The sequence below is a fragment of the Tachysurus fulvidraco genome, chromosome 15 (assembly GCF_022655615.1).
Source record: "Tachysurus fulvidraco isolate hzauxx_2018 chromosome 15, HZAU_PFXX_2.0, whole genome shotgun sequence".
Lineage (NCBI taxonomy): Eukaryota > Metazoa > Chordata > Actinopteri > Siluriformes > Bagridae > Tachysurus > Tachysurus fulvidraco.
In genome coordinates, this window is record NC_062532.1 from 6,610,883 (window position 1) to 6,638,382 (window position 27,500).

Sequence of the window (27,500 nt, forward strand, 5' to 3'; positions counted from 1 at the left end):
AAGATTATAACGTGTAATAAAGATAAACATTTATTGCTCCTGGTACAATAAAACAAGGCTGTGAATGTAGTTGTCCAAGCATTAGAAAAAAATTTGGAGACAAAGATTCGGACTTATTACCTGTGACTTTGCCCTGCAAACATGGATTGTGTCGCAATCAGCTGATAAATCAGTACGTCACGTACACAACTTGTAATTTCCCCTCCAGTCACTGTAAAAACACAAACCTCTAAAATATTGATTTTTTTTTTTAATGCCTAAAATATAATGAGTCGGTTTAATCACAAGGTGCTTCAAGCAGGGTTTTAGGCTAATTATTGGATTTTCTTAAACTCAACAAGTCATACAGTAAGACTCACACCGCGTATATTGAGTGAAGACGTTTTAAAGACGCCACAAAGTTAGGAAGACCAGATTAAGATGGTAGAGTAAGTATATTGGTAGGAGAATGTTGGGCATGGAGCTGCCAGGCAGGAGACAAAGAGGAAGGCCAAAGAGGTGGTATATGGATGTAATTAATGAGGATTTGAAGCTAGTGGGTGCAAGTGTTGAGGATGCAGAAGATAGGGATAGGTGTAGAGAGATGATTCGCTGTGGCAACCCCTGAAGGGAAAAGACGAAAGAAGAAATAGAAGAATGTGAGAAATTATTTACAACATAAATAACAAGCTACTTACGTTTGTTGCAGTAAAATTGGCCGACTCCTTGATCAGCGTCCTGACTAGCGAACTAGGGAGCTGATTGAGACGCACCCACCGTGAGGGAAACGAGTGTCTCCAGCAGTCGGTGGTCTGTAAAACTTGGTCATTACAACTGGTCATTATTTAAACCAGACATCGGGCTTAAACCAACCCCCCCCGACCCCGACCCCACCTCAACAGAGTAAATTATTATCAATGTAACAGCAGTAGTAAATTATTAGCAGTCAACTATGAAAATATTACACTGATTTTGAAATCTTTAACCTGTGCTCAAGAAAGTTCTTGCTAGCTTCTGAAAACTGGATCTGGGATCTGTTTTTAACGAAACGTCGTAAAACCGCATGACTTTTATTAGGAAGCATGCAGCAGTTCATCACAGGGAGCTGCTTAAAGCCACAAAATCTGCCACAGTGTAGAAATTGCTGCTGTTAGTGTTTTTGAAGCTCGGTCGCTCTAGTCAGGCTAAAAAAACTATGCACTCACAAGTACGGTGGCCCAGAAGTGTAAAACACATTAACAAATCCGAAAACACAAGGACAATTCAGATAACCCAGAAACGGTAGGTGTAGTTTGCGAATGGAAACTTAAGACACCTGTCATTCACCTGCATATCTTGAATGACAGGTCTATTGTACAATGATCGGTAAGTTTTCATTCACAAACTATACCTACCTTTTCCGGGTTGTCTGAGTCATTGCACGCAACACATTAACAAATCCGAAAACAAATTAACAAATCCGAAAACAAATTAACAAATCCGAAAACACAACGATAATTCGGACAACCCGGAAGAGGTTGGCGTATTTTGTGATTGGAACACTTAGCGATCATTGGACAAGACACCTGTCACTCAAGATATACTGTACATGAAGTTCAACAGTCTGCCGCAGGGAAAAGTTGGGATGGATGGATGGAATGGATTACTGTGGATTAATTCTCCTCTCTCTCTCTCATTTTCTGCCGCTTTATCCGAACTACCTCGGGTCACAGGGAGCCCGTGCCTATCTCAGGCGTCATCGGGCATCAAGGCAGGATACACCCTGGACGGATTAATTCTCTTATTTTCTTATATTTAAATGGAGAACTTTACACATTACACATAAGATTCCATACCTGTATATCGGTAAGTTTCCATTCACAAACGATGCCTACCGTTTCCGGGTTGTCTGAATTGTTGTTGTGTTTTCAGAATTGTTCATTTGTTTTTGGAATTGTTCATTTGTTTTCGGATTTGTTGACGTGTTTTCGGATTTGTTCATTTGTTTTCGGATTTGTTGACATGTTTTCGGATTTGTTCATTTGTTTTCGGATTTGTTTGTTTGTTTCTTGATTTGTTAATTTGTTTTCGGATTTGTTAAGGTGTTTTGCACTTCTCGGCCACCATACACAACTAATACATTTGATTTTGATTTGATTTCTTAATATCTTTTATTGGCTTTCCAATGAATAAATTTTTAAAGGATATACTGTAAGGGATATATAAGATTCAAAACCATGAATATACAAACATTTAAGGTATTTTCCTGTAGGATGGACATGGATATGTGTTTTTGTTTATTCTTTTTTTTTGTATCCTTAACTTTTCTTTCTCTCTTTCTTTCTAGTTTAATTTTTTAGGGATATAAGTAACTGTAAAATTTTACATTTACTAAACAACTGAATCAGTATATTCTCCATGTTACCATTCTCTCTCTCTCTCTCTCTCTCTCTCTCTCTCTCTCTCTCTCTCTCTCTCTCTCTCTCTCTCTCTCTCTCTTCGAAGGTTGGCCCTTCGAATGATGTTTTCTTATCTCTGTTCTTATTTACCTTAACTGCATGGACATTTCTCATGCTTCAGGATTTTCCTGGAGAGAGCTTTTGCCCTTTTGTCCACATTGAGACCAAGTAAAATCAAGCTTTTTTTTTTTGTAGTTTAATAGCCTTAAATCCATCAGGCATCCCTTCTTCCTTTTCATTTTCATTTTCACCATTCAACCAATCGAATTAGTGGACCGGAACTAACTCTTGTATAACATGAGAAAATGAGTCCTTTATGCGTATGAGAGATTTGGTCGTGCTTGGACTTTTTTCTTGGTAAGCTTTGTTCTACTGGAGCTTTGTTTTCCTTTAGGGTTTTAGTCATCAGTTATTCGTGTACAGTGCAGCGATCTTGTGCAACACACAGATGGATGCTTGTGGATTTACAATAAGCAGAGAGACGATCACCATCAGAGCTAAACATTGCCTACACAATATAGATGTGTATATATCAGTCACCACCTGTATGGGCACCTTGTGTGATCTGGATGGTCATTGTCTTGTCAAAGGTTTCGTTCAACTTCCTGACACGGGCAACCATGTTTTTTAATGAAATACTCCAACATGATATGGTGTATTGATGATGATGATTACATTAAGCTTCATAAGAGACTCTGAAAGCATCGCTGATCCATCAGCATGTTTTACAGTGGCTTTCTGTTGCTCGTCCTTCATACTGATGGACCAAAACATTTGATTTCATCACCCCTGAACATGGTAACCTTGACACTTATTGTAGATCTAATCATGCTTGCTTGTAGGAAGTATCCTGTGATCTGTTATCCTGAACAGATGGTTGGTTTGAGTTGCATTAAGGCTAATGTGTGTGATGTGAGGCTCATATATGCTTGTTATTTTCTAGAAAAGCAAATAAGAATGTGAGAGAAAGAGGGAGAGAGAGAGAGAGAGAGAGAGAGAGACCACATGAACACCGGAGAGTTTATCTAGCTTGAACACACCTGACCTATTGATTTACAGTATAGAATTTCGTGAATTGCTTTCTTTTCAACTGCTTTCTAGTTTCAGCTATCAAGGGTAACACTCTCTGACACACGTACACGTTCTCTGAGGAAAACCGCAGGAACCACTCCATTTGTCTTCTTTCTGTCTAACTTCTGCAGTTTCCGAGAACAAAGGCGTCAGATATCCGAGAAAGGTGATCCACTTTCCGAAAATGGGGGTGGGGGGGATTCTCTGTGAGTTCAATATCCGTGTGTATGTGTGTGTGTGTGTGTTTTTACTTGTTTGAGCAAACAGAATTGTCAGGTGACAGGATTTCTCAGCAAAATCATCAATATGATTTAGCAGCTGCTCTTCAAAATCTCATGTTTATCCACAACCAGGGACATTTACTGCACAGTATAATGCAGACAAATAGAGATTTCAACAGAGAAAAAGAGACTGAGATGGAGAGAGACAAGAAAATTTAGAACGTGGGACAACATGGAACTTGGGATGTGGTGAGAGATGGGGTCCAAAGGGAAGTTGGGATGTGGTGGGATATGGGGTCCAAAGGGAAGTTGGGATGTGGGGAGAGATGGGGTCCAAAGGGAAGTTGGGATGTGGTGGGATATGGGGTCCAAAGGGAAGTTGGGATGTGGTGGGATATGGGGTCCAAAGGGAAGTTGGGATGTGGTGGGATATGGGGTCCAAAGGGAAGTTGGGATGTGGTGGGATATGGGGTCCAAAGGGAAGTTGGGATGTGGTGGGATATGGGATCCAAAAGGAAGTTGGGATGTGGTGGGATATGGGGTCCAAAGGGAAGTTGGGATGTGGTGGGATATGGGATCCAAAAGGAAGTTGGGATGTGGTGGGATATGGGGTCCAAAGGGAAGTTGGGATGTGGTGGGATATGGGGTCCAAAGGGAAGTTGGGATGTGGTGGGATATGGGGTCCAGAAGGAAGTTGGGATGTGGTGGGATATGGGGTCCAAAGGGAAGTTGGGATGTGGTGGGATATGGGGTCCAAAGGGAAGTTGGGATGTGGTGGGATATGGGGTCCAAAGGGAAGTTGGGATGTCGTGGGATATGGGATCCAAAAGGAAGTTGGGATGTGGTGGGATATGGGGTCCAAAGGGAAGTTGGGATGTGGTGGGATATGGGGTCCAAAGGGAAGTTGGGATGTGGTGGGATATGGGGTCCAAAGGGAAGTTGGGATGTGGTGGGATATGGGGTCCAGAAGGAAGTTGGGATGTGATGAGATATGGGGTCCAGAAGGAAGTTGGGATGTGGTGGGATATGGGGTCCAAAGGGAAGTTGGGATGTGGTGGGATATGGGGTCCAAAGGGAAGTTGGGATGTGGTGGGATATGGGGTCCAGAAGGAAGTTGGGATGTGGTGGGATATGGGGTCCAGAAGGAAGTTGGGATGTGGTGGGATATGGGGTCCAGAAGGAAGTTGGGATGTGGTGGGATATGGGGTCCAAAGGGAAGTTGGGATGTGGTGGGATATGGGGTCCAGAAGGAAGTTGGGATGTGGTGGGATATGGGGTCCAGAAGGAAGTTGGGATGTGGTGGGATATGGGGTCCAAAGGGAAGTTGGGATGTGGTGGGATATGGGGTCCAGAAGGAAGTTGGGATGTGGTGGGATATGGGGTCCACAAGGAAGTTGGGATGTGATGGGATATGGGGTCCACAAGGAAGTTGGGATGTGGTGGGATATGGGGTCCAGAAGGAAGTTGGGATGTGGTGGGATATGGGGTCCAAAAGGAAGTTGGGATGTGGTGGGATATGGGGTCCAGAAGGAAGTTGGGATGTGGTGGGATATGGGGTCCAAAAGGAAGTTGGAATGTGGTGGTATATGGGGTCCAGAAGGAAGTTAGGATGTGGTGGGATATGGGGTCCAGAAGGAAGTTGGGATGTGGTGTGATATGGGGTCCAAAAGGAAGTTGGGATGTGGTGGGATATGTGCAACAAGAAGGTTGTTGGAATGTGGTGGGATATGTAGACCAATAAAAGGATAATATGTGTTTTAACTATGGAGGACCAATAGAAAGTGGTGTGGGTGCTATGTGGTGATATGTGGGCAATAGTCATTTGGGCAACATGGTGTAAATAGATGGATCCCAGTGGAAAATTTGGTTAGGATATTGGACTGGGGCAAGTCATGGCCTAATGGCTAGAGAGTCTGACTCGTAATCCTAAGGTTGTGGGTTCAAGTCTCGGGCCGGCCATGACTGAGGTGCCCTTGAGCAAGGCACCGTTCCCCTCAACTGCTCCCCAGGCGCCGCAGCATAAAAATGGCTGCCCACTGCTCCGGGTGTGTGTTCACGGTGTGTGTGTGTTCACTGCTGTGTGTGTGTGCACTTTGGATGGGTCAAATGCAGAGAACGAATAATGAGTATGGGTCACGATACTTAGCCATATGTCACATCACTTGTTGAAAAAGACATTTGGGAGTCACAGTATGAAATTAGGGAGACAATTCAGAAGTTGACTTGACAAGGTGGGTTTGGCTAGCCAGCTAGTTTTTGAATAATTCGAAGACCTGAAAAGCAGAAATATTTTGAAAGACAGCAGAACGGACTGTATTAAAGTGACCGTCATTTAAACACACTTTCAGTAAAAGTAGCAATACAGCAGTGAGTAATAGGAGAGTGTGGTGTTCAGTGAAGCTCCACTGGATGCAGGTTCGCTAGGTGGCAGTAGTGCTATAGTAGTCTCTCTCTCTCTCTCTCTCTCTCTCTCTCTCTCTCTCTCTCTCTCTCTCTCTCTCTCTCTCAACAACTGTGTGTGATATTGATGTTTATAAATGCCATATCAGCCCTATCTCATTGTCTCCCTGTCTCATTCACTCTCTGTATTCTCTCTCTCTCTCCCTCCCTCCCCCTAATCCCTAATCTGAGTCAACGATGTGAAATATTAATTAAGCCTCTCTCTCTCTCTCTCTCTCTCTCTCTCTCTTTATTGCCAGCTCTTTCCATTCCAGTCTTTTTTTTTTTCTTTTCTTTTTTCTTAATCTGATCTGCATTGTCATGTGGTTTAGGCAGAGCATGAATGAATGTGACACGAAAACTGTATTGGTACATTACTATCATAGTAAGATGTTTAAAGAGAGACCTAAACAAATAAGAGTGAGTTTATTATTCCAGGTATATTATTGTATCAGTAAATTGGAGTAGTTCCCAGTGCCCACGCTTTACACCGACCGCTTCCTCTCAGACTGTAATTTCATCAAGTCTCTCTCTGTTTTTTTTTTCTCTCTCACTCTTTCCCATTGTCTCTCTCTGTTCCTACTTCTTTTATGTCTCTCTTTATCTCTCTCCCTGCTATCCCATGTCGCTCTTTCTCTTGCTCTCTCTCTCTCTCTCTCTGTCTCTCTCATCCTCACTCTCGCTCAGAGCGAGGGACGGTAATGACAATGAACACTAAATATTTACATACTGGAATGAGGTGTGTGATGAATTTGGAATGCATTATGTATAGTAAATCCATTGTGTATTCATAGTGCGTGCTTCCTCTGTTTCTTCAGGGGATCGTGTGTGTGTGTTTGTGTGTCTCCTTGAGTATAATTGGGGGATTTTCTCTCTTTTAGGCTTTAGAGCTTCGGAAATGGAAAAAGTCCAACGAAACCCTGAAAACGAGCCAGCTCCATCCAAACAGGTGTGTGTGTGTGTGTGTGTGTGTGTGTGTGTGACCTTGGTCCGATTTCTCCTCTCTCTATCACCCTTTATTCTCTGTTACCTGACTGCAGATAGAATTATGTGTCCTCAGGGAAAAAGAGGGATGAGAGAACAGGACGGAGGAAGAGAGAGAGGGACGTGCAGAGGGACTAGAGGTAAAAAAAAAAGTCAGGACGGAAGTTAAGGATGAACATTTTCAGGCAAAATGTTAAACTAGCCGTTATCCGAATAATATTTGTACGTTTTGCACCAAATCTCCGCCAAGAGGAAGTGAATTAAAACGTGAAGCCGCTCTGCATGGGTGCACAGTGCGACATTTCAGACTCTGTACATCTGGTGCCTTCCATCACACCATTTAGTTTAATTTCCCCGACATCCCTGTGAAGCATCCAGTTCACACCGTCTCCCTTCTGCTACCGAACAACAACATGACTTCACATACTGTAGGCTAAGCCACATAACAGCGTACTGTGTTTTCCTACCGATTGAAAGAGCAGTTTGGATTTTCCGCTTTGCGTTTGTAATTACGGTTTAATCAGACACATAATTGGCCCGTTTGCCATTTGGCTGTGCGCCGTATGAGATGTCGCAAGCAGCGTGTTGATTTTAACAGCCGTGGTGGAGAAAAATCTTCATTCCGCAGGCACTACAACATTCAAATATTTACCATAATGCTCAGCTACAAATATTGCCCGGTATGATATCAGGCTTGTTCAAGATCAGCATCTGGGGGAAAAAAAATATTACAGATCAATTGCTTGGATTATTCATTCATAGACTCCGTCTCAATGATCTAATCCTCGTCCGATCAGTCAATATTCAAAGTAGTTACAGTGAATGTTTCTAGTTTCTCTCACCTCTTATTTATTTATTTATTTATTTATTTATTTATTTAAATGAGAGCAACATGACGGAGCTTGTCATATCAGCAAGAAACCATAAAGTTCTCTGAAATATTCCAAAAAATATGCTCTCGTGCTTTGAAGCGACAAAGATGGAAACCTGGACGGTGAAAGGGAGGCACGAACGGAGTGAGAAAGAACTCGAAGGTTGACAGAAACCGAGAAAAAAGCGTTATATGTGCAAGAGGAGAAGGAGGACATGGAGAGATGCCTGTCTAAAGAGGGCTAGCATGAGGGGAAACGGCGAAGGTAGTAACGAAGGAATGAAAGGTGGCACTAAAATGGTAGGCGGAGAGAGAGATGGATTGAAAGAGAATCTCATTCGAAAAGGGAGAGATGTACGAAAGATTTGGTGGAGAGAAAGACGAGAAAACGAGGGATGGAGGAAGAGATGTGGAACTTCCATTTTCTCTTGCTTCCATTACTCTCTTAGAAATCCCATAGCGTAGCCCGTCTGCTGCTCTTCAATCTATCCGTCTCCGTCTATGGCGTCTATCAGTGAACCTACTGATGCTCCTGAGTGTCTAGTCTATGGGGTAGAGTGGCAAAAACCACCTTAATCACCCTTCACGGGTCTAAAGTAAAACAAGACCTCAAGAACACCATACCCGGGGTGAAGCATGGTGGCGGCAGCATCAGGTATACAGTACGTTTAGGAGGGACTGCTCCTTTATGTACATAATTTTCTGTCATGTAAAGCCAACAGCTTTAAAACTCCAGATGTTGGGTCCATCTTCTCCACAAGAACATAAAACTTCGTCCACGTCCACATTTTTTTTATTTTTTTATTTTTTACTGTAACAAGATCAAATAAAAAGCTGCTTCAATATCTTTTATCGATTCCTGATAGACAGAAGGAGACTGATGCAGTTCTCTATTCTTTCCCCCATTTACCTCTCTTTGTTTCTTTCTCTCTTTCAGCTGAAAACCTACTCAGGTGTCCCGTTTTCCATCCTTCTGTAGCGAAGTTTCTTTTTTTTTCTTCTTTCCTTTAAAAGGAAGTTCTGCCTTTCATGGAGTTCTGTAGGCGTCACACAGTGAAAGCTGCCGTGCCTTGCCTTGCTGTGTCGTGTGTGTGTGTGTGTGGGGGTGGGGGGGGGGGTGGTATTGGGTGCGTTAAACACGAGACCTTTTGATTTTTAATATCTGATTTGATTTTGACTCGGCAACTAGATAACTACAAAGTGAGAGTGGTGAAAGTCTGAGCTGAAATTTTTTTTAAATTTTAAGCTTCCTCACATGAAAGGCTTTTTCCTTCTAAACCTGGAGGGAAGCAGAGACATTGGTGTGTGTGTGTGTGTGTGTGTGTGTGTGAGAGAGAGAGGGAGGGAGGGAGAGAGAGAGACCTTGGAGACCAGAATAAACACAGAGATTCCCACAGTCTGAGTTTCTAATAATGTTTTTTTATATCATCACTACAAACGATGAACATCGTGTAGTAATCTGTATTCATACCTCTGTTCTTTCTGTCTTTTCCTTCATTCTTTTCTTTTTTTTTTAATTCCTGCATTTCTTTCTTTCTTGTATCGACACGTATGCTTTTATGTATTTATGCTTCCTTTTTTCTTTTACCCTTTTTATCTCTTATTCTTTTTGCTCTTTTTTGTCTGCATTTATTTTATTTATTTTTGTTTTGTTTTGTCTGGTCGGTTTATGCGTCCTTCCTTTATTTATCGGTTTGTTTATAACTTCGACTGCGTTTCTTTCCGTCTTTATCGTTTGTTCATGTATTTATTTTTTTTGTACCTTTTTTATTACTTTTTTATTTATTCATTTTAAATACATTTTGATTTGTTTTTTCTTCTTCAAGCAGTGAAGCCTATTTGTTTTGAAGCTATCAGCAGAGAGAGAGAGAGAGAGAGAGAGAGAGAGAGAGAGAGAGAGAGAGAGAGAGAGAGAGATGGACGGACAAACAGACAGAGAGAGAGATGGACAGACCGAGAATCAGAGAGAGAGTGAGACAGAGAGAGATGGACAGACAGACAGAATCAGAGAGAGAGAGAGTGAGGTGGACAAACAGACAGAATCAGAGAGAGAGAGAGAGAGAGAGAGAGAGAGAGAGAGACGGAGAGAGATGGACAAACAGACAGAATCAGAGAGAGAGAAAGAGAGAGAGAGAGATGGACAAACAGACAGAGAGAGAGAGAGAGATGGACAGACAGATAGAATCAGAGTGAGAGAGAGAGATGGACAGACAGAATCAGAGAGAGAGAGAGATGGACAAACAGACAGAGAGAGAGAGATGGACAGACAGACAGAATCAGAAAGAGAGAGAGAGAGAGAGAGAGATGGACAGACAGAATCAGAGAGAGAGAGAGAGAGAGAGAGAGAGAGATGGGCAAACAGACCGAGAGAGATGGACAGACAGATAGAAACAGAGAGAGAGATAGAGAGACAGAGAGAGATGGACAGACAGACAGAATCGGAGAGAGAGAGTGAGATGGACAAACAGACAGAATCAGCGAGAGAGAGAGTGAGACAGAATCAGAGAGAGAGAGAGAAAGAGAGAGATGGACAGACAGAGAATCAGAGAGAGAGTGAGACAGAGAGAGATGGACAGACAGACAGAGAGAGATGGACAGACAGAGAATCAGAGAGAGAGTGAGACAGAGAGATGGACAGACAGACAGAATCAGAGAGAGTGAGATGGACAAACAGACAGAATCAGAGAGACAGAGAGAGAGAGAGAGAGAGAGAGAGAGTTATTGAGTTGATTGTCTTGTCGTGGTTAAGGAGAATGTACATCATGTGTAAGGAGACACTGAAGTCTAGGTACGACGGTGTAAATGTTCATTTGGCCGATTGAAGGGTTTTGTGTCGTCTCTCATCCTCACTGTTTTCTCATCAGATCTTCTCTTTTGCCCGCATGCACAAATGTAACATGATGATAAGGGATTAATGTTCATGCACTGACATTATTATAATCCTGTTATTCAGCCAAAACCCAGGGGGCTGTCAGATTCATCCCATTTCACACGCAAAAGGAACAGCATGATTGCTGGATTTTAAGTGGCAATGAAAAAGTACTCACGTGTGTGTGTGTGTGTGTGTGTGTGTGTGTGTGTGTGTGTGTGTGTGTGTGTGTGTGTAGGGACTGACGCGTTGCGTACTCAGTGCAGCGTTTTTCGGAGCTCTTGGCTCCTCCTTCCTGTATGGCTACAACCTGTCTGTGGTCAACGCCCCCTCCAAGGTTAGTGACCGCCCCACAGCTCTCTCCTAACTCTGTTCTAACTCTCTTCTGCTCTAAAGTTTCCTGCTCAGTTCAGACTCTTTCATTCTGTTTCATTTAAAATGGGTAACTGTAATGCCCCTGTAAAGGCCAGTCACCCCACCTTTACCATGCAGTTCTGCTGAATTTGCCTCAGTGTTTTCTTTCCTTATCTATCTATACACGTGTGTGTGTGCGTGTGTGTGTGCGTGTGCGCGTGCGTGTGTGTGTGTGTGTGTGTGTGTGTAATATATATTTTTTCACACTTTGTCATATCTCAAAGTAAATACAGCAACACACACACAAACATGATCATATTTGACATTTAATCTGACGTCTCTTAGATCTAATTAAAGCACCTAATTATCTGCAACCCCCTACTATGGAACTGACATCAGAGCCCTCTTTCTCTGTGTGTGTGTGTGTGTGTGTATGTGTTTGTGATTGAGCACATCTGGTCTTCCCTGGCTCGTACAGTTGAGACACACACACACACACACACACACACACACACACACACACACACACACACACACCAAGATTTCACAATGTAAAGAACAATTTGAAGCTATAGCTGATTATTAACATTATTTAGACTGTGTTTGTGTTTGTGTGTGTGTGTGTGTGTGTGTGTGTGTGTGTGTGTGTGTGTGTGTGTGTGTGTGTAGTATATAAAGGCGTTTTATAACTTGACATGGACGACGCGCTACATCGAGTCACCAACAGTGGACACTCTCACCTTGCTCTGGTCCATCACTGTGTCCATATTTGCGGTTGGAGGCCTGATGGGGGCGCTCACTGTCCCCTTCCTTATTAAAATACTGGGCAGGTAAAAAACACACACACACACACACACACACACACACACACTGGTTTCCTGTATTCTCATTTAGCTGTCTACATGTCATTATCACTTTATCTATGAGTCTTTGTCTTGCTCTCTCCTTTTCTTGCTATCTGTTTCTTTTAGTTTCTTTCTATCTCTCTCTCTCTCTCTCTCTCTCTCTCTCTCTCTCTCTCTCTCTCTCTCTTTCCTTCAATTTCTCCTTGTGGCTTTATATAAATGGATGTAGGCAAAAAAAAAAGGTTTGTCTCTGTTCCAAAAATGAATGGGATAAACAGCAAATATTCTGGCTATTTGATTGGTCCCCATCTGTACACATGGGTTTCATCAGAATTCTCCAGTTTCCTCCCACAAATCAAAACAATTCCAGTATTATTATACATTAGATCCTGTTGCGTGGGAGAAAACCACGAATCCTGACCACTGAAGACTTCTGTTTCTACGCGACAGCGAAACATAAGTGGCAGCCAAAATAAACAGTGTTCGTATCACTGGAGTCAGTGCTGAGTGACTCCTCTTTTGCTCTTCTCGTCTTAAACATCACATCCTGGTGACGTCGTGCCGAGACGGGAATCATTTCCAACTCGTTAATAACCATTAATAAGCTGAGCCAGACACGCCGGGTCAGTGTTATAATAACCTCTCTCCCTGTGCATGACTATTAAGTGAGACTGGATAAATGACTAGGGGTGTAATACAATGCCACTGTCTGTTGCTGTATTGGGTTAGTCTCCTGTTTCAGATTTAGATTTCTGGGTGAGGGGGTGAAGTCTATCTCAGGGGCACAAGACAGGATACACGTTGGACTTCACACATCCATTCATACACTACGGTTATTTTCAAGATGCTAATCATTCATTCATTCATTTATTTATTTATTTTTCTACCGCTTATCCGAACTTCTCGGGTCACGGGGAGCCTGTGCCTATCTCAGGCGTCATCGGGCATCGAGGCAGGATACACCCTGGACGGAGTGCCAACCCATCACAGGACACACACACACACACACTCTCATTCACTCACACACTACGGATAATTTTCCAGAGATGCCAATCAACCTACCATGCATGTCTTGGACCGGGGGAGGAAACCGGAGTACCCGGAGGAAACCCCTGAGGCACGGGGAGAACATGCAAACTCCACACACACAAGGCGGAGGTGGGAATCGAACCCCCAACCCTGGAGGTGTGAGGCAAACGTGCTAACCACTAAGCCACCGTGACCCCCAAGATGCTAATCAGCTACAGTGAATTTCTTTGTACTGGGGTGGAAACTGGAGCACCCAAGTGCAAGGTGGGAAAGAAACCCCCAGCTCTAGGGCAAAACAACCAGCATGATGTTATAGCTAGTTTCAAGTCATTACTTATTTATTATTATTATTATTATTATTATTATTATTATTATTATTATTATATTAAAGATGTATTTGTGAGTTTTGAACTGAGCAGCTCTTCCCACAAGCTTCATCCTCTCTGCTTTTCAAGCTCTGTGAGAAAATAAATACCTCAGGATTCTTTTCTTTTTTTTTTTCCCTGCTTGATCCCATTGAGGTTTGAATGCATATACCTAGTCTCAACATGAAGCTTTCTTAAAAAAAATAAATAAATAAAGGAGAAGAAGAATAGCGCACCTGCTGTCATACAGCCAGTGTGACAGAGTGCCTCGATAATTCCATCAGAAAGAGTTTCATCGATAGTGTGTTTCTTTGCTGGCATAAGGCATGATGCGACACCTAGTCTCAGCTGACGGACCATTAAGATGATGTCACATACACCTGTCTTGCTCACTCTCTCTCTCTCTCTCTCTCTCTCTCTCTCTCTCTCTCTCTCTCTCTCTCTCTCTCACACACACACAAACACTCAAACTCGCTTCCTCTTCAAGCCACCCACTCACTTTGTCTGTCTCACTTAGCAGCGATTGAGCAGAAGGATCTCTGTGTGTGGAGGCTATTTTTGGTGTAGAGTCCCTCATGATCCATCCTACTAATGGATGTTGTCCTGTGTACACACACACACACACACACACACACACACACACACACACACACACACACAGTTCTCTGTGCCTGTGCATTCTTCTATATATTCTTCCATATAAATATGACTTCTGCTTGAATCTGGCTTTCACTTTAAACTATTGATATACTTTGGGAAATAAGACTACAGCTTGTATAACAATGTACATTTGCTGTCCCCTCAAAATAACTCCACACACAGCCATTAATGTCTAAACCGCTGGCCACAAAAGTGAGTACACCCCTAAATGAAAATGTCCAAATTGGGCCCAAAGTGTCAATAATTTGTCTGGCCACCATTATTTTCCAATACAGCCTTAACTCTCTTGGGCATCACAGGTTGCCACTGGAGTCCTCTTCCACTCTTCCATGAGCTGCTGGAGGTTAGAGACCTTGCGCTCCTCTACCTTCCGTTTGAGGATGCCTCATAGATGGTCAATAGGGTTTAGGTCTGGAGACATGCTTGGACAGACCCTCAGCTTCTTTAGCAAGGCAGTGGTCTTCTTGGAGGTGTGTTTGGGGTTGTTATCATGTTTGAATACTGCCCTGTGTCCCAGAGACCTGAAGGGAGGGGATCGTGCTCTGCTTCAGTATGTCACAGTACATGTTGGCATTCATGGTTCCCGCAATAAACTGTAGCTCCCCAGAAGCATTCATCCGTCTATTCATCCGTTAACACAACCTCTGGATATGACGCTGAAAACCGTGCACTCCTTTGGTTGACCATGGCGAGGCCTGTTCTGAGTGGAAATTGTCCTGTTAAACCACTGTATGGCCTTGGCCACCGTATGGTCCAGTGTATGGTCCACTGTATGGTCTAGGCAATCTTCTTCTAGCCTTTGCCATCTTCTTTTTTTAGATCCCCAGATAGTTCTTTTCCATGAGGTGCCATGTTGAGCTTCCAGTGACCAGTATGAAAGAGTGAGCATCAAATTTACCTTGTAACACTAACGAGCCACATGATGCTGCGGGTGAGAAAATGGCCAATTGAGGCAAATTTGGACATTTTCTCTTAGGGGTGCTCTCACTTTTGTGGCCAGCGGTTTATACATTAATGGCTGTGTGAGTTATTTTGAGGGGACAGCAAATTTACACTGTTCTACAAGCTGTACATTCACTACTTTGCATTGTAGCAAAGTTATTGTGACAACACTGAAGAAATGACAAATATAATACGATATTTACAAAAATGGGAGGGGTGTACTCACTTCTGTGGGACACTGTATATACACTTGTGCTCAAATTCAGTAGCATGGAAAGCCACCTCTAGCAACAGTAACCTGAAATAAATAATTTTCCAAACTCTTACAATGTTTTCAAGAAATTCAGTCTGAAGGCATTGCCCTGGGGTATGTACAGATCCTGCCACAACGTCTCAATAGGCTTGAGGTCCAGACCCTGACTTGGCCATTCCATTAGCTTGATTTTTTTTTTCTTCTTCTTCTTTAGCTGTTCAGGTGTCAGTTTGCTGGTGTGCTTGGGATCATTGACCTGCTGCATGGCCCAATTTCAGCCCAGCTTAAGCTGCTGCACAGAAGGCCAGAGTTCATCGTAGTCTAAGTGAACAATTCTTCAGATCCTGTGGCTGCAAAAACAAGCCCAAATCATCGTCTCTCCACCACCGTGAGTGGTGTGACAGATGGTATGGAGTGTTTGTGATGAGAATTGGTCACCATGCACAGGAACGAGTATGGTGAAAACCACACATCGTCACCTTGGTCTCGTCATTTGAAGTGATGCTGTTCGTGAACCTTTGTGGTTTGTACAGACGCAGTTTTGCAAGCTGCCGTATCCTTGAGTAATTCAGGTAGAAAGGCTTTTTTCCCCCATACCTTTTTTTTTTAATCCTGATGGTTTTTATCATATTCTTTGACCTTAAACTGAATTTGCTCGGATGTCCAATCCTAGGAAGACCTGGGCAACTGTCTAGAAGGGTCGCCTTTTGTAAACAATCCGTATGCAGAATGGTTAATTTCAAATGGTTTGGAGATGTAGAAGATTGAGCAGCAACAATTGCTTCTCCGAGGTCATGGCTGATGTCCTTTCATATTGCCATTTCTTCTAGACACACACTAGAGACTATGCAACTTTGTAATTCATGATACAGCGGGCGGATTTACTGTAGATGTGTATTGGTGCCCCATCTGTACAAATTCAAATGACCTCCTCAGTAGAGTAAAGGTTAAAATTGGACCTAGACATAAAGCTACTCCTCTTCCTCCTCCGCCTCCTCCTCCTCTATCATGATCCTTTTACATCACTAATGACTGCTGTTCTGTGACAAATAAGTTAGCGCTCTTTGGTCTTGTCTCAATCCAAGCCCAGTCTGACCAAAACTGAACTAAACTCATTACACACGATCGGCTCAATTTGCTCAAGATGCCACACTCAGCCTTAGAATAAACACCAAATTCAGATCGAACCCTGATCTCCTCTTTAGTTTTATTGATTCATTTTACAAATTAAATGTTGGGGGCAGTCGTGGACTAATGGTTAGAGAGTCTGACTCATAACCCGAAGGTTGTGTGTTCGAGTCTCGACCACAACTGAGGTGCTCTTGAGCAAGGCACCGAACCCCCCCCAACTGCTCCTCGGGCACCGCAGCATAAATGGCTGCCCACTGCTCCCGGTGTGTGTTCACGGTGTGTGTGTTCAGCGCTGTGTGTGTGTGGGTCACCGTACATAGCCGTATGTCACGTCGCTATTTAATATTATCAATCTTGTGCTAACAATGAACCAAGATTGTGTGCTAGTGTCACACAAAGAGTCACAAGCAATGACTCACAAAAGTCACAAAACTATGACTCAGTGGAAAAACATTTGAATTTTTTTTTTGTTTGTTTATATATATATATATATATATATATATATATATATATATATATATATATAAAACTCCACGAAGGCTTGCAGAAGGCCCCCCAGTGGCACAACAGTCATATTGCAGTAGATTGGTGTAGCTATCTATGTCTAAGTGGTTAAGAGGACAAATTTTGCTGTGCTGTTTGGGTGGGACGAATGGCACTTGCTCTCCTGTCAATCAAACCGTAAATGACACTAGCTAATTGTGGTGGATGTGGAAAGAGCGCACGTAAAACTGTCCGTGTTATCTAGCTGTTGTGGGGTTGGGGTGGACTGGGAAATGCCAAATTACAAAATAATGGTAAAACATGTACTATAAGGCCAAAAGGATGTGGACACGTGAACACACTCATATGTGGGTCTTCCTTAGTTTAACGTAACCTTACGAGTAAAAACATTTGAAACAGGTGAATGCTGGTACTTGGGTTAGGAAAGAAGCAGAAGAACTGGTGTAACACCTGCTTTCTCTGTGGGTTTCTTCTGGGTTCTCCGGTTTCTTCCAACCTTCCAGAAACACACTGGTAGGTGGATTAGAAGCTCTTAATGTTCCTGGGTTTCTGAACAGACTCAAAGGAATTCTTTTGGTTACTAAACTACTGACAAAAGTCAATGAAAATACCCGACAAACACTAAATTACTATGTATGTTTTTTTTTTCCCCAGCCATATGTGCTTGTGTTTCATTTCTCTGGGTTTTTTGTTCTGTGGTGTTATTTGATTAGCAGAGAAACTCACAGAGTGGCTTTCGCTTCAATCGATTCTCCATTCGTTAGCCATCGGCAGACTTTAGTTTTTCCTCTTGCTCGATGTTCACCGATTGTGCTTTCTTCTCAGGTTGTGAAGGATCGGACAAACGCACAAACAGGAGTTTGTCTGTAAGGCTAAAGTGGTGACAAAGAAAACAAACTTCTGTTGCATGTCTGGGTCTTTAAAAATGACAAAATGAAAAATAACCCAAGAAAACACAGAAATAGCGAGAGAGAGACAGAGACAGAGAGAGAGAGAGAGAGAGCGAATGAGCCATGAACGAGAGCAGAATCATTTCTAATGGACTGTTCATGTAGCTGTTGGCCTTAGAAAGCAAACCAAAAGCAGCCTTTAATTCACCCTACAGCAATCAATACACACACACACACACACACACACACACACACACCTGGGTGATGGATGGGATGAGCTGCCTGAAAAATTGGGGTCACAGTAAACACCATATCGTACCAACTGATTGTGATGAATGCCCCTTAAAGTCAAGTACAACATTTCTCATTCTTCCAGTCGTATTCAGGAGGAATATCAGCGCTATAAGATATATATATATATATATATAAAAGAGTAAAAAGAAAACATCACCATGCAAACAAGTCGCAAGAAGACACGATGCACATAACGATGGTGTAAATCGTGATCATGTTCTTTAAACAAGTTGCTTTCCTTTTCTCATTCTGTGTAAACTAAGCTACGCTGTTACGCAACACCTACTGACCAATCAGATTTGAGAGTTCAATAGCACTGTGGTGTGATGATATCTATTATATCCTAACCTTGCTACGACATGATGGCTTCGTGATTAGCATGTTTGCCTCGCGTTCCTTCAGGGTTGGGGCTTGAGTTCTCACCTCCATCCTGTGTGCAAGGAGTTTAAGTTCTCCATTGTAATTGATTGTTTCCTGGCTCACCGGGCTCCAGTTTACTTCCACAGTCTAAAGACACTTGTTGCAGGCTGATTGGCATCTGTAAAGTGTGTGTGTGTGTGTGTGTGTGTATGTGTGATTGGGCCCCTGGGATAGGCTCCAGGCTCCTCACAACCCTGTGTAGGATAAGTAGTACAGAAGATGGATGGATGGATGGATATCTTTACTGATGGTGACTTATTTCCACCACTGTGTAAGAAAACACCTTCTAATGAGGCTGTCCTTTATACCCGGCGGTTTTATGCCGATGTCCATCATCTGTAAGTCCCCTGCAAATTTGTCCGATTGCACAGGCAGATTTTTTTATTTTATTTGAACCTTATATTGGTTTTTAATTTACTCGGTACCTTAGGCATGCAAGGTTCATCTCAGGGTGATGGTGGCTGGAAGGCAGGTGATGCTTTCCATGGTGATGGATGATGGACAGAGTGACAGTTACATGCACGCGCACGCACACACACACACACACACACACACACACACACACACACACACACACACACACACACACACACTCCCAAACAAGTGTAGAAGACTTTTAGAAAACTCTCTGACTCTCTCTCACACACACACACACACACACACACACACACACACACACACATACACACACGCGTGTACCTCCAGACACATTAAATTGCACAGTGTAGTCATTAAACTGAGAAAGACACTCTCCAGGGTGTGTGTGTGTGTGTGTGTGTGTGTGTGTGTGTGTGTGTGTGTGTGTGTGTGTGTGTGTGTGTGTGTGTGTGTGTGTGTGTGTGTGTGTGTGTGTGTGTGTTTGTGTGTGTGTGTTCCTTCTTTCTCCACCACTACACTCTAAGTCAACGTGACATATTGGTTGAGCCACTGGGAGTTTCTCTCTCTCCCTCTCCCTCTCTCTCTCTCTTGCTCTCTCTCTCTCTCTCTTGCGCTCTCTTGCTCTCTCACTCACACACACACACACACACACACACACACACACACACACACACAGTAGAATATGAAGTTAAACTCACTTTGTGGTAGTGTAATGAGTTTCCTTCCTCAGTAATTAGAGGCAACAAGTTTTCTCCAAACTTCACCCTCTTACTCAAGCCCCAAATCATTTGAGACACATTACACACACACACACACACACACACACACACACACACACACACACACACACACACACACTGTGGGAATGCTGTGCTGAAAGCAGTGTTATAGAGGCTGATCATGAGAGACGGCGTAGTAAAGGATTATAACGATGATAAATACAATGTGGGTCGTTTAAGCCCAGGGAAGCCTTGGTCTTGAAGAGAGAGACGGGTCTCCAAATAGCTTTTGAAAGGTCATCATGAATTAATTACTTATTTCTTTTTTGACTGGAGACCGAAGCCTAGTGTTGGAATCTACTGATGTCTTCAGAAAGACATACAGTACAGACATTCTAGAGCTTTCTAGGCATAACTAAACAGACTGGCAGACGCAAAGCGAGATACGTTGCCATGCCTCTGGCTGGTGATTTCCATAATCAAACTAGGACGAATATATACAATCTTTCAGATATTCACACTCCAGGATTAGCATAATCCACTCCTACATTGAGGCTCATTTCCAAACATAAATGGAAATAAATGTTTAACATATACATCTGGTCTCATTCATTCCCGCCGAGCTGGTCTCGTTCCCTGTATCACTTTCTCTCTCTCTCGTTTTTTCTCTCCCTGTAGGAAAGGCACTCTGCTGGCCAATAACATATTGGCCGTTATCTCCGCTCTATTAATGGCTCTGGGTGAGAAAGCAGGGTCATTTGAGATGCTCATCATTGGCCGCTTCATTGTTGGCATGGATTCAGGTGGGTCCTCTTCCCTTCCTTTTAAACCACTGGCCCTGTGCATGCAGGGATTTATTTATTTATTTATTTGTCTGTTTGTTTGTTTATTTATTTTTGGACAACACCAAGCCTGTATTAACATGTATCACCGGGGCAAGGCTCTGCGTGTGTGTCCAACATGAACTTTTCTTAATGGCAAGCCAAAATTCAATCTCACGGTCCAGAGCAAAGGGTCATAACACACGCAGACCGAGATAAACACCATCCATTATCATTACACCTGGACACCTTCCTGTGCATGTGTGCAAGCATAAATACCACCATCAGGCAGCTGCTTCAGGATGTTCAGTGAATTTGTCCGCCTAATTCGAACCTCGGACCGGAATCCATCGTCCTCCCACTCGATACGAGCTTATCAGATGCTGCATTATTTCATTCAGTCCCTAATGAGCACGAACATATTCAGGCATCCGAGCTGCTGGCATCTTCCAAACGTTTCTCTCACACTCCTCGGCAGAATATTTTTATGTTGGCTAATGACAACACTACCAAAAATAAAGAGCTCTTTATCAGTGCTCGGCAGTTCCCCTCAATCCGGATTCAAATCAGAAGATCAGAAGATTTCTCACGGAATAATAAGGCACGTTTCCAAAATCTTGTCGAGGCCAAGAGAATCCCAGTCGTTCTACAAAAAAAATCCATAATACGCCAATTCCTAATCCGGAGCGTAGAGTTCAGTTTTGAACAACCTGTGTGTAAAAAAAGAAATAATAGTTTTGCATATGATGCTGTCTCAGCCGCTTCAAATGTCAGCATTCAGAGTTCACACGGTCTTATTTTCTAAGATTTATATGAAGCATAGAGCATAAAAACGATACATCGTGCCATTGTTTTGTGATGAAATGAATCATGATTAATGTTCACTTTTTGTGCTTTTATTTATTTATTTATTTATTTATTTATTTATTTTATATATTGTTTTAAACCGACGCACATCAACATCAAGCACCGGCTTGCATACAGTCAGAAGGGAAAAGCAGGAGACAAAAACCCGACAAAACCTTTTTCTCCTCGTCTCCGGATTTCATTTCAATTTTTTATTTAGCGCGCCAGCGTGATTTGAATAAGAATTAGCATCGGGGTTTTTATGCCGCTGAAATTTATTTATTTATTTAGTTAGTTATTTATTTATTTAAAATAATAAGAAATGAAATGTGTGTGTTTTTTATTTTTGCATTTATACAGTGGAACCCACCGTCACTGTCAGCATGCTGCTCCGGATGTCTAAAAGCATCCGATTTAGATTTGTTGCTTTATTGCTCAGTAGTGAATATGATTCAGCCGTAAATAAACAATCAACATGGAATTAAAGCCGCTAGGCTTTTCCATTACTGCAGTCATCAACTGTGTGTGTGTGTGTGTGTGTGTGTGTGTGTGTGTGTGTGTGTGTGTGTGTGTGTGTGTGTGTGTGTGTGCGTGTGTGTGTGCGTGTGTGTGCGTGTGTGTGTGTGGTGGAGAGAAGGAGAGATCACATATAAGAACATAAATTGACTGGAAATATGCTCGGCATTTCTTCCATTGTGTACACACACACACACACACACACACACACACACACACACACACACACACACACACACACTATTAGCAGAAAGAAATCCATACTACAACTTTTGATGGTGTGTGTGTCTGTCTGTCTGTCTGTCTGTCTGTCTGTCTGTCTGTCTGTCTGTCTGTCTGTCTGTCTGTCTGTCTCACCCAGTTCCAGTTAGCAGTTATTTGTGCCTGATACTAAACAAGAGAGAACTGAAAGCTCTCAATAGTTACTATATTACTAATATATACATTTATATTACTAATTGAATCCTGAGACATCTCCAGTTAGACTCTGTGCTACTAAGGAGATCTGAAGTCCATGATCCTTACACCAATACAACATTTATCTGACTGTATATTACAATCACACCCCCAGTGTCACCCATATGAGGATGGGTTCCCCCTTGAGTCCGGTTCCTCTCAAGGTTTCTTCCTTTACCAATTTAAGGGAGTTTTTCCTTGCCACTGCTGCCTGAGTCACCTCAGACTTGCTCATAGGGGAATAAATACATACAGATTGTGAACTAATAATAACCTAGAATTTTTTATTCTGTTAATTCTTTTTCTTTTATTATTCGTTATTTCCTTTATCATTCCTTATGTTTACCTTCTGCTCTATGTTTATGTTCTGTAAAGCTGCATTGAGACAATGTCTATTGTAAAAAGCGCTATACAAATAAACTTGAATTGAATTGAATATACAGTAATGGAAGAGCAGTGCATCACATTGGAACCTATTGAAAGCAAGTAACAAGAACAATGTGGGACAAACTATTGCAGATAAGTAATAAGTACAAGAAGTAAGAGATAATAACATAATCCGAACCCATAAAGCAAAACATATAATCACTCAAACTCATCTGCAGTATAAAGTAGCAAGAAAAGAAATGAGGAAACTTACTCATTGTAGCTGTAAAGAGGATTAATCCACAAGACGTCTGTCACGAAAGACTGAAGACAAATGGGACAAGGACAAGGACGTGAAGCTCTGACGAAAAAGAAAAAGGTCGGAAATAATAGGAAATCAAAAAGGCAGGGAAAAAAAAAACAGTTTTATTCCAAGTCAACAAGCACGAAACATTTGTTTCAGTCATCTGTCCTTTTTGTGTAATTTGTTCTTTGACGCTTTGGACAATGTGTTTGGTGTTTGACAGATTTCTGGGACATTTGTTTGGGCCGTATTTAAAAACCAAGAAAACTTCCCTTTGGTTACTGAGGTGTCCGAAAAAAGTTTGGAGATTGATTATTGTTGTTATGGATTCTGTGCTTACGCTTGCCTCGTACACCGTAAGCCGTTCACACCCGTTTTATACGGTTTTTAATTTAATATCCGTGCTGAACTCCATTCCACGGCTTCACCTTTTTACACCGTATTGAAATCGCACTGTCGTTATTATACTGTAAATACACTGCAGTATCGACGCTGTTTGAAACGCCTCGTTCGGATCGATCTGCATTGGGAAGCCTGTGTAACCGATGCCGTCCGAGACCTCATCAAGGGTCGGGACGGATCACCGGTTAAAATATGAATGGGATACGCCTAATAAAAAAAAAGAGCCAGTTGCCTTTGAGCAGAGTTACACTGTGTTCCTTCCACTGTTTTTTTTTTTATTTTTATTTATTTTTATTTTTTATTTTACTTCCTGTTATAAAATGTTCATGGATTTCAAAATGAGGTTGAACTCCTTTGATGTTGAGGAGACATGTAATACATCCATAATCGCGACTCATATTTCAGCATTGTGATTACTGAGCGTACGAACGCATAGAATTATTTATTTATTTATTTATTTATTTTTGCAACATCTCAGCATTGACCGAAATGCTTTTTATAGACGTTTTTTATCTAAAAACTGACAACTTATTTCATTACGCAATGTGTAATAATTATTTTTTAACTGTGACACAATTCACTTGAAGAAAAAACATTTTTTATTGTGTTATTGTGTAGAGTTGTATACATGTAAGTATACATGTAAGTATTTCCTCCTCCGGTCAACACTTTGGCTGCATCTCCTCAGGGATTCCTCGCTATGAGCTTTGCATATCTGCTCCCTGATGTTTTCCGAGCAGAATCGTTCAAACTCTGTCAGATTGCATGGAAAGCACTGGTGAACAGGTTAATTCCAACAAAGCAGCTTCTCAGTCGGACCGAGGTCTGGGCTTTCAGCGAGCCATGAATTGTGTTCATGTTTTGGACGTATGAGTGCAGATTGAAGGAGGATGTCGCAAGGGTTTTCCTGGATTTTGGCTTGGTTTCACTGTCCCGTGCTGATAAAGCCTCCCCACACCATGATGCTCCCACCACCATGCTTCTCTGTGAGGATGGTGTACTAAACAGTGCTGCACAGAATTGGCTTTCGACCAGACCGAGAGCTTTGTGCCAAGGCCATTAAACTCAACTTTTGTCTCATCAGACCAGAAAACCTTTTTTTCCTCAAACAGGATTTCAGATAACCCTTTTTTTTTTCTTCCCCCTTCCAAATAATGATTTTCTTCTTGGCACTGTTCCATAAAGCACAGCTCTGTAGGCTGTTCAGACTCCGTAATGAACAGCTTCTTCGCTTTGAGCTGCGACTCTCTCCAGCTGCCTGAGTGCTACCCTTATCCACTTGGTTGCTTCCCAGACTAATGCTGCCCTTACTCGATATCTGGACAAGACATACTTGAATGTCCGCCTCTAGGTTTTCAGGAGGATGTTCAAATGTTGTTTGCAAGGCACTGCAGCTAGCTCTACAGCTAAAACTGCTAGCCTAACAACGTGCTACACAGTAGCCGGCCAGTAGCTCTGTTTATAGGTCGTCCCTCTAGACAAGTAGACGAGTCGTGACTAGAAATAATTACCTGCGGATGACACCAAGAAGGTCAATAAGAGGACAGATTTGTCACTGAAGACATTATTAGCTCGAAAAGTGGTGTTTTCTAACTGTTTGGGTTCTCATTTGTAGCCCCTTATGCTTTTTTTTTGTTTTTTTTTGGTATTTTTTTTGTTCTATACTGTATACTGTTAGTGGTGTGAATCTGGGAATTCACACATTCACCGCAAGTGGCTAGTCGCTGTACTATGAAGTCGCCAATAGGCGTTCCCTCTACTGGTTGCCATAGCAATAATGTTTATCACCATGTGAGGCACCTAGCATCCCACTTTGCTGGACACGCGAATATCTATTTATCATTTGTCACTATCGTTTAAGTTTGTGTGGTGGTGTGATTAGCCTGCAAGCTGATTGGCTTATCTGCATTATTATTATTATTAGTAGTAGTAGTAGTATTGTTTGTTTGTTTGTTTATTTATTTATTCTTACTAAATTACACATTTATCCAACACGTGTATATATATATATGTTTAAAAAAAAAGGAAATATATCAATATATAAATTTTATGTATAAATAAATTGAAGAACTTTATTCTATTATTTTATTCTTTTTCTATACTTTTGTATATTCATGTCTCACCAGTTTCTCTGTGTCTGTTTGTCCCTCAGGTGTGGCTCTCAGCGCCTTGCCGATGTATCTGGGCGAAATCTCACCACGACAGTACCGCGGCTCCATCGGTCAGTTTAACGCCGTCTTCATCTGTCTTGGAGTTTTCACCGGACAGCTGTTCGGCCTTCCCGAGATATTCGGCCATGTGAGTGTGTTCATAATGAGTGATTGAGTGGAGTGTTTTGGTGTAGATGGTGGCTTTCACCATCTGTCTACATTCCCCCCCCCCCCTTCATCTCTTTGCGAGAATAATCAGTGACATATGCAGACATGATGAATACTTAAGGGGGGGACAAGGTCTGTTTGCATTTTACACCCGGTCACTTCATGAGTTTTCTGTGATCCGATAGCTATCCGATGGTAAAAAGACCAGGTCTAAATGCCCTCCGAGACGTTTTTGAGACGGATATAAATCTGATCGTTCAAACCACTTCAGGAGGAGGTCTGGGACGCATTTCAGATGAAACTGGACAGGTGTAAATGCATGTGGTTGTTCAAGCCACATACGTCAGCGATATACTCCTCCCAAACGGAAGTACAGTACGTCACTCGCAGGTGACTCACGAGTCGAGAATTACCCCGGAAATGAGGTCAAATATATTTGCATTTTGGGCAGGAGTAGAAAAAACGGATCGATATCCGATTCGCCAAGACGCATTTATGTGGCCTAATGTAAACGGAACAGTTTTAACAAATCAGATAGCTATCGGATCAGAGAAAACACATGAAGTGGCCAGGTGTAAAAAGGCCCTTAGTGTAGACCAGTGACCAAATGTTGGACAAGTCTTAAGTTTGTGTGGGACATATTTTGAACTAAGCCTCAGTTATATACGCGTCATTCGGATCCCACGGCGGAGGACAGAACAACATTATCGCATAAAAGAACTGAATCCCTCATTTTACTTTGGCAATAAAAGCAGTTAGTCTCACAGAGGCTGCTCAATTCCAGAATGGTGCATAGCATTGACCTGAAAAACAAGAACAGCACCAATTAAATACAGAGATCTATAGCCGTTCTCAAGGCCAACACTGTTTTGTTCCATATTAAACACAAAAATACATTTCCCTTGGTCGTCCTTCTGTTACTGCACGATTGAACGATTTTGGGAAAATCAAGCAGTGGCTGGATTTAGTTATTTATTTATTTATTTATTTATTTATTTATTTTGAGGAATTTGCAGGGTTTTTTTTTTTTTTTTTTTTTAAGATTAAACAACGTATTCAGTGCATCACTGTACTGTCTTCATTTGTCCCCACTGGGTCCTTTGATCAGTCCAGTTGATGGCATCATCTTTCTACAAGATGCAAGGAATCAGGAAACGATGCAGCTCCAGTATTCGTATTTGGTGTATTTGTGCCTTAAAGCAACAACCTTTGACCTTTTCCTCACAACAGACACGATTTCCTTCTTGCATTAATTCAATTCAATTTTATTTATAAAGCACATTTAAAATCCGCCTGAACTGGCCAAAGTGCTGTACATCGAGAAAAAAAGAAAAAGGAAAAAAAAAAGAAAGAAAACATAAATATAAAAGTACACATACAAATCGACAACAATTAAAAGCACAGGAAAAGAGGTGTGTTTTTAACATGGACTTAAAATGTAGAAGCAGTTCTGACTGATGGTGGCAAGCTATTCCACAGCTTAGGACCCGCTACTGAGAAAGCTCAGTCTGCTCAGCGTTGCAGACGGGATCGCGGTACCAGCAAGAGATGACCATTTTGCCATCTAAGTGATCTTGCAGGATTGGACAAAACAATCAATAGTGAAGTAGTACCTTAATCTTAACCGGAGCTTGTGCATGTCAGGTTGACCTCGCGTCCACGCGTCCACTGCATCAAGAAGGAAACCACTCATCACTTCCGCAGCTTTATCCTGGGAGTGGACGTGATCTCATGGAAGGTTTTCAGTGCATCATGAAGGAAAGATAGATTTGCTCAGCGTGTAGAAAAGCTCAGCGATTTGCCCCTCACTGTGCT

At 42.2% G+C, this 27,500-nt stretch overlaps 1 protein-coding gene and 1 long non-coding RNA gene across 8 annotated transcripts in view; one reads left to right on the forward strand and one right to left on the reverse strand.

Annotated features, from left to right (window-relative positions):
- LOC113659147 overlaps positions 1-802 on the reverse strand; it is a 1,886-nt gene extending 1,084 nt beyond the window's left edge. The window contains exons 1-2 of the long non-coding RNA XR_003444585.2: positions 678-802; positions 121-211 (exon numbers count right to left, since the gene is read on the reverse strand). This is a non-coding gene — a long non-coding RNA (uncharacterized LOC113659147). The remainder of the gene's footprint in view (positions 1-120; positions 212-677) is intronic.
- Positions 1-27,500, forward strand: part of slc2a9l2 (solute carrier family 2 member 9, like 2) — a 97,437-nt gene that overhangs the window by 9,183 nt on the left and 60,754 nt on the right. For 2 of the 7 annotated variants that reach the window (XM_047800707.1, XM_047800706.1), the window contains 5 exons: positions 7,030-7,097; positions 11,111-11,209; positions 11,896-12,056; positions 20,335-20,459; positions 25,520-25,665. In XM_047800707.1, coding sequence (XP_047656663.1) covers positions 7,047-7,097; positions 11,111-11,209; positions 11,896-12,056; positions 20,335-20,459; positions 25,520-25,665 — 582 coding nt within the window. In that variant the 5' untranslated portion in view covers positions 7,030-7,046. Of the gene's footprint in view, positions 1-769; positions 790-7,029; positions 7,098-11,110; positions 11,210-11,895; positions 12,057-20,334; positions 20,460-25,519; positions 25,666-27,500 lie in introns of those variants that run through there. The other 5 variants (XM_047800710.1, XM_047800709.1, XM_047800708.1 and 2 more) reach the window with 4 other exon arrangements.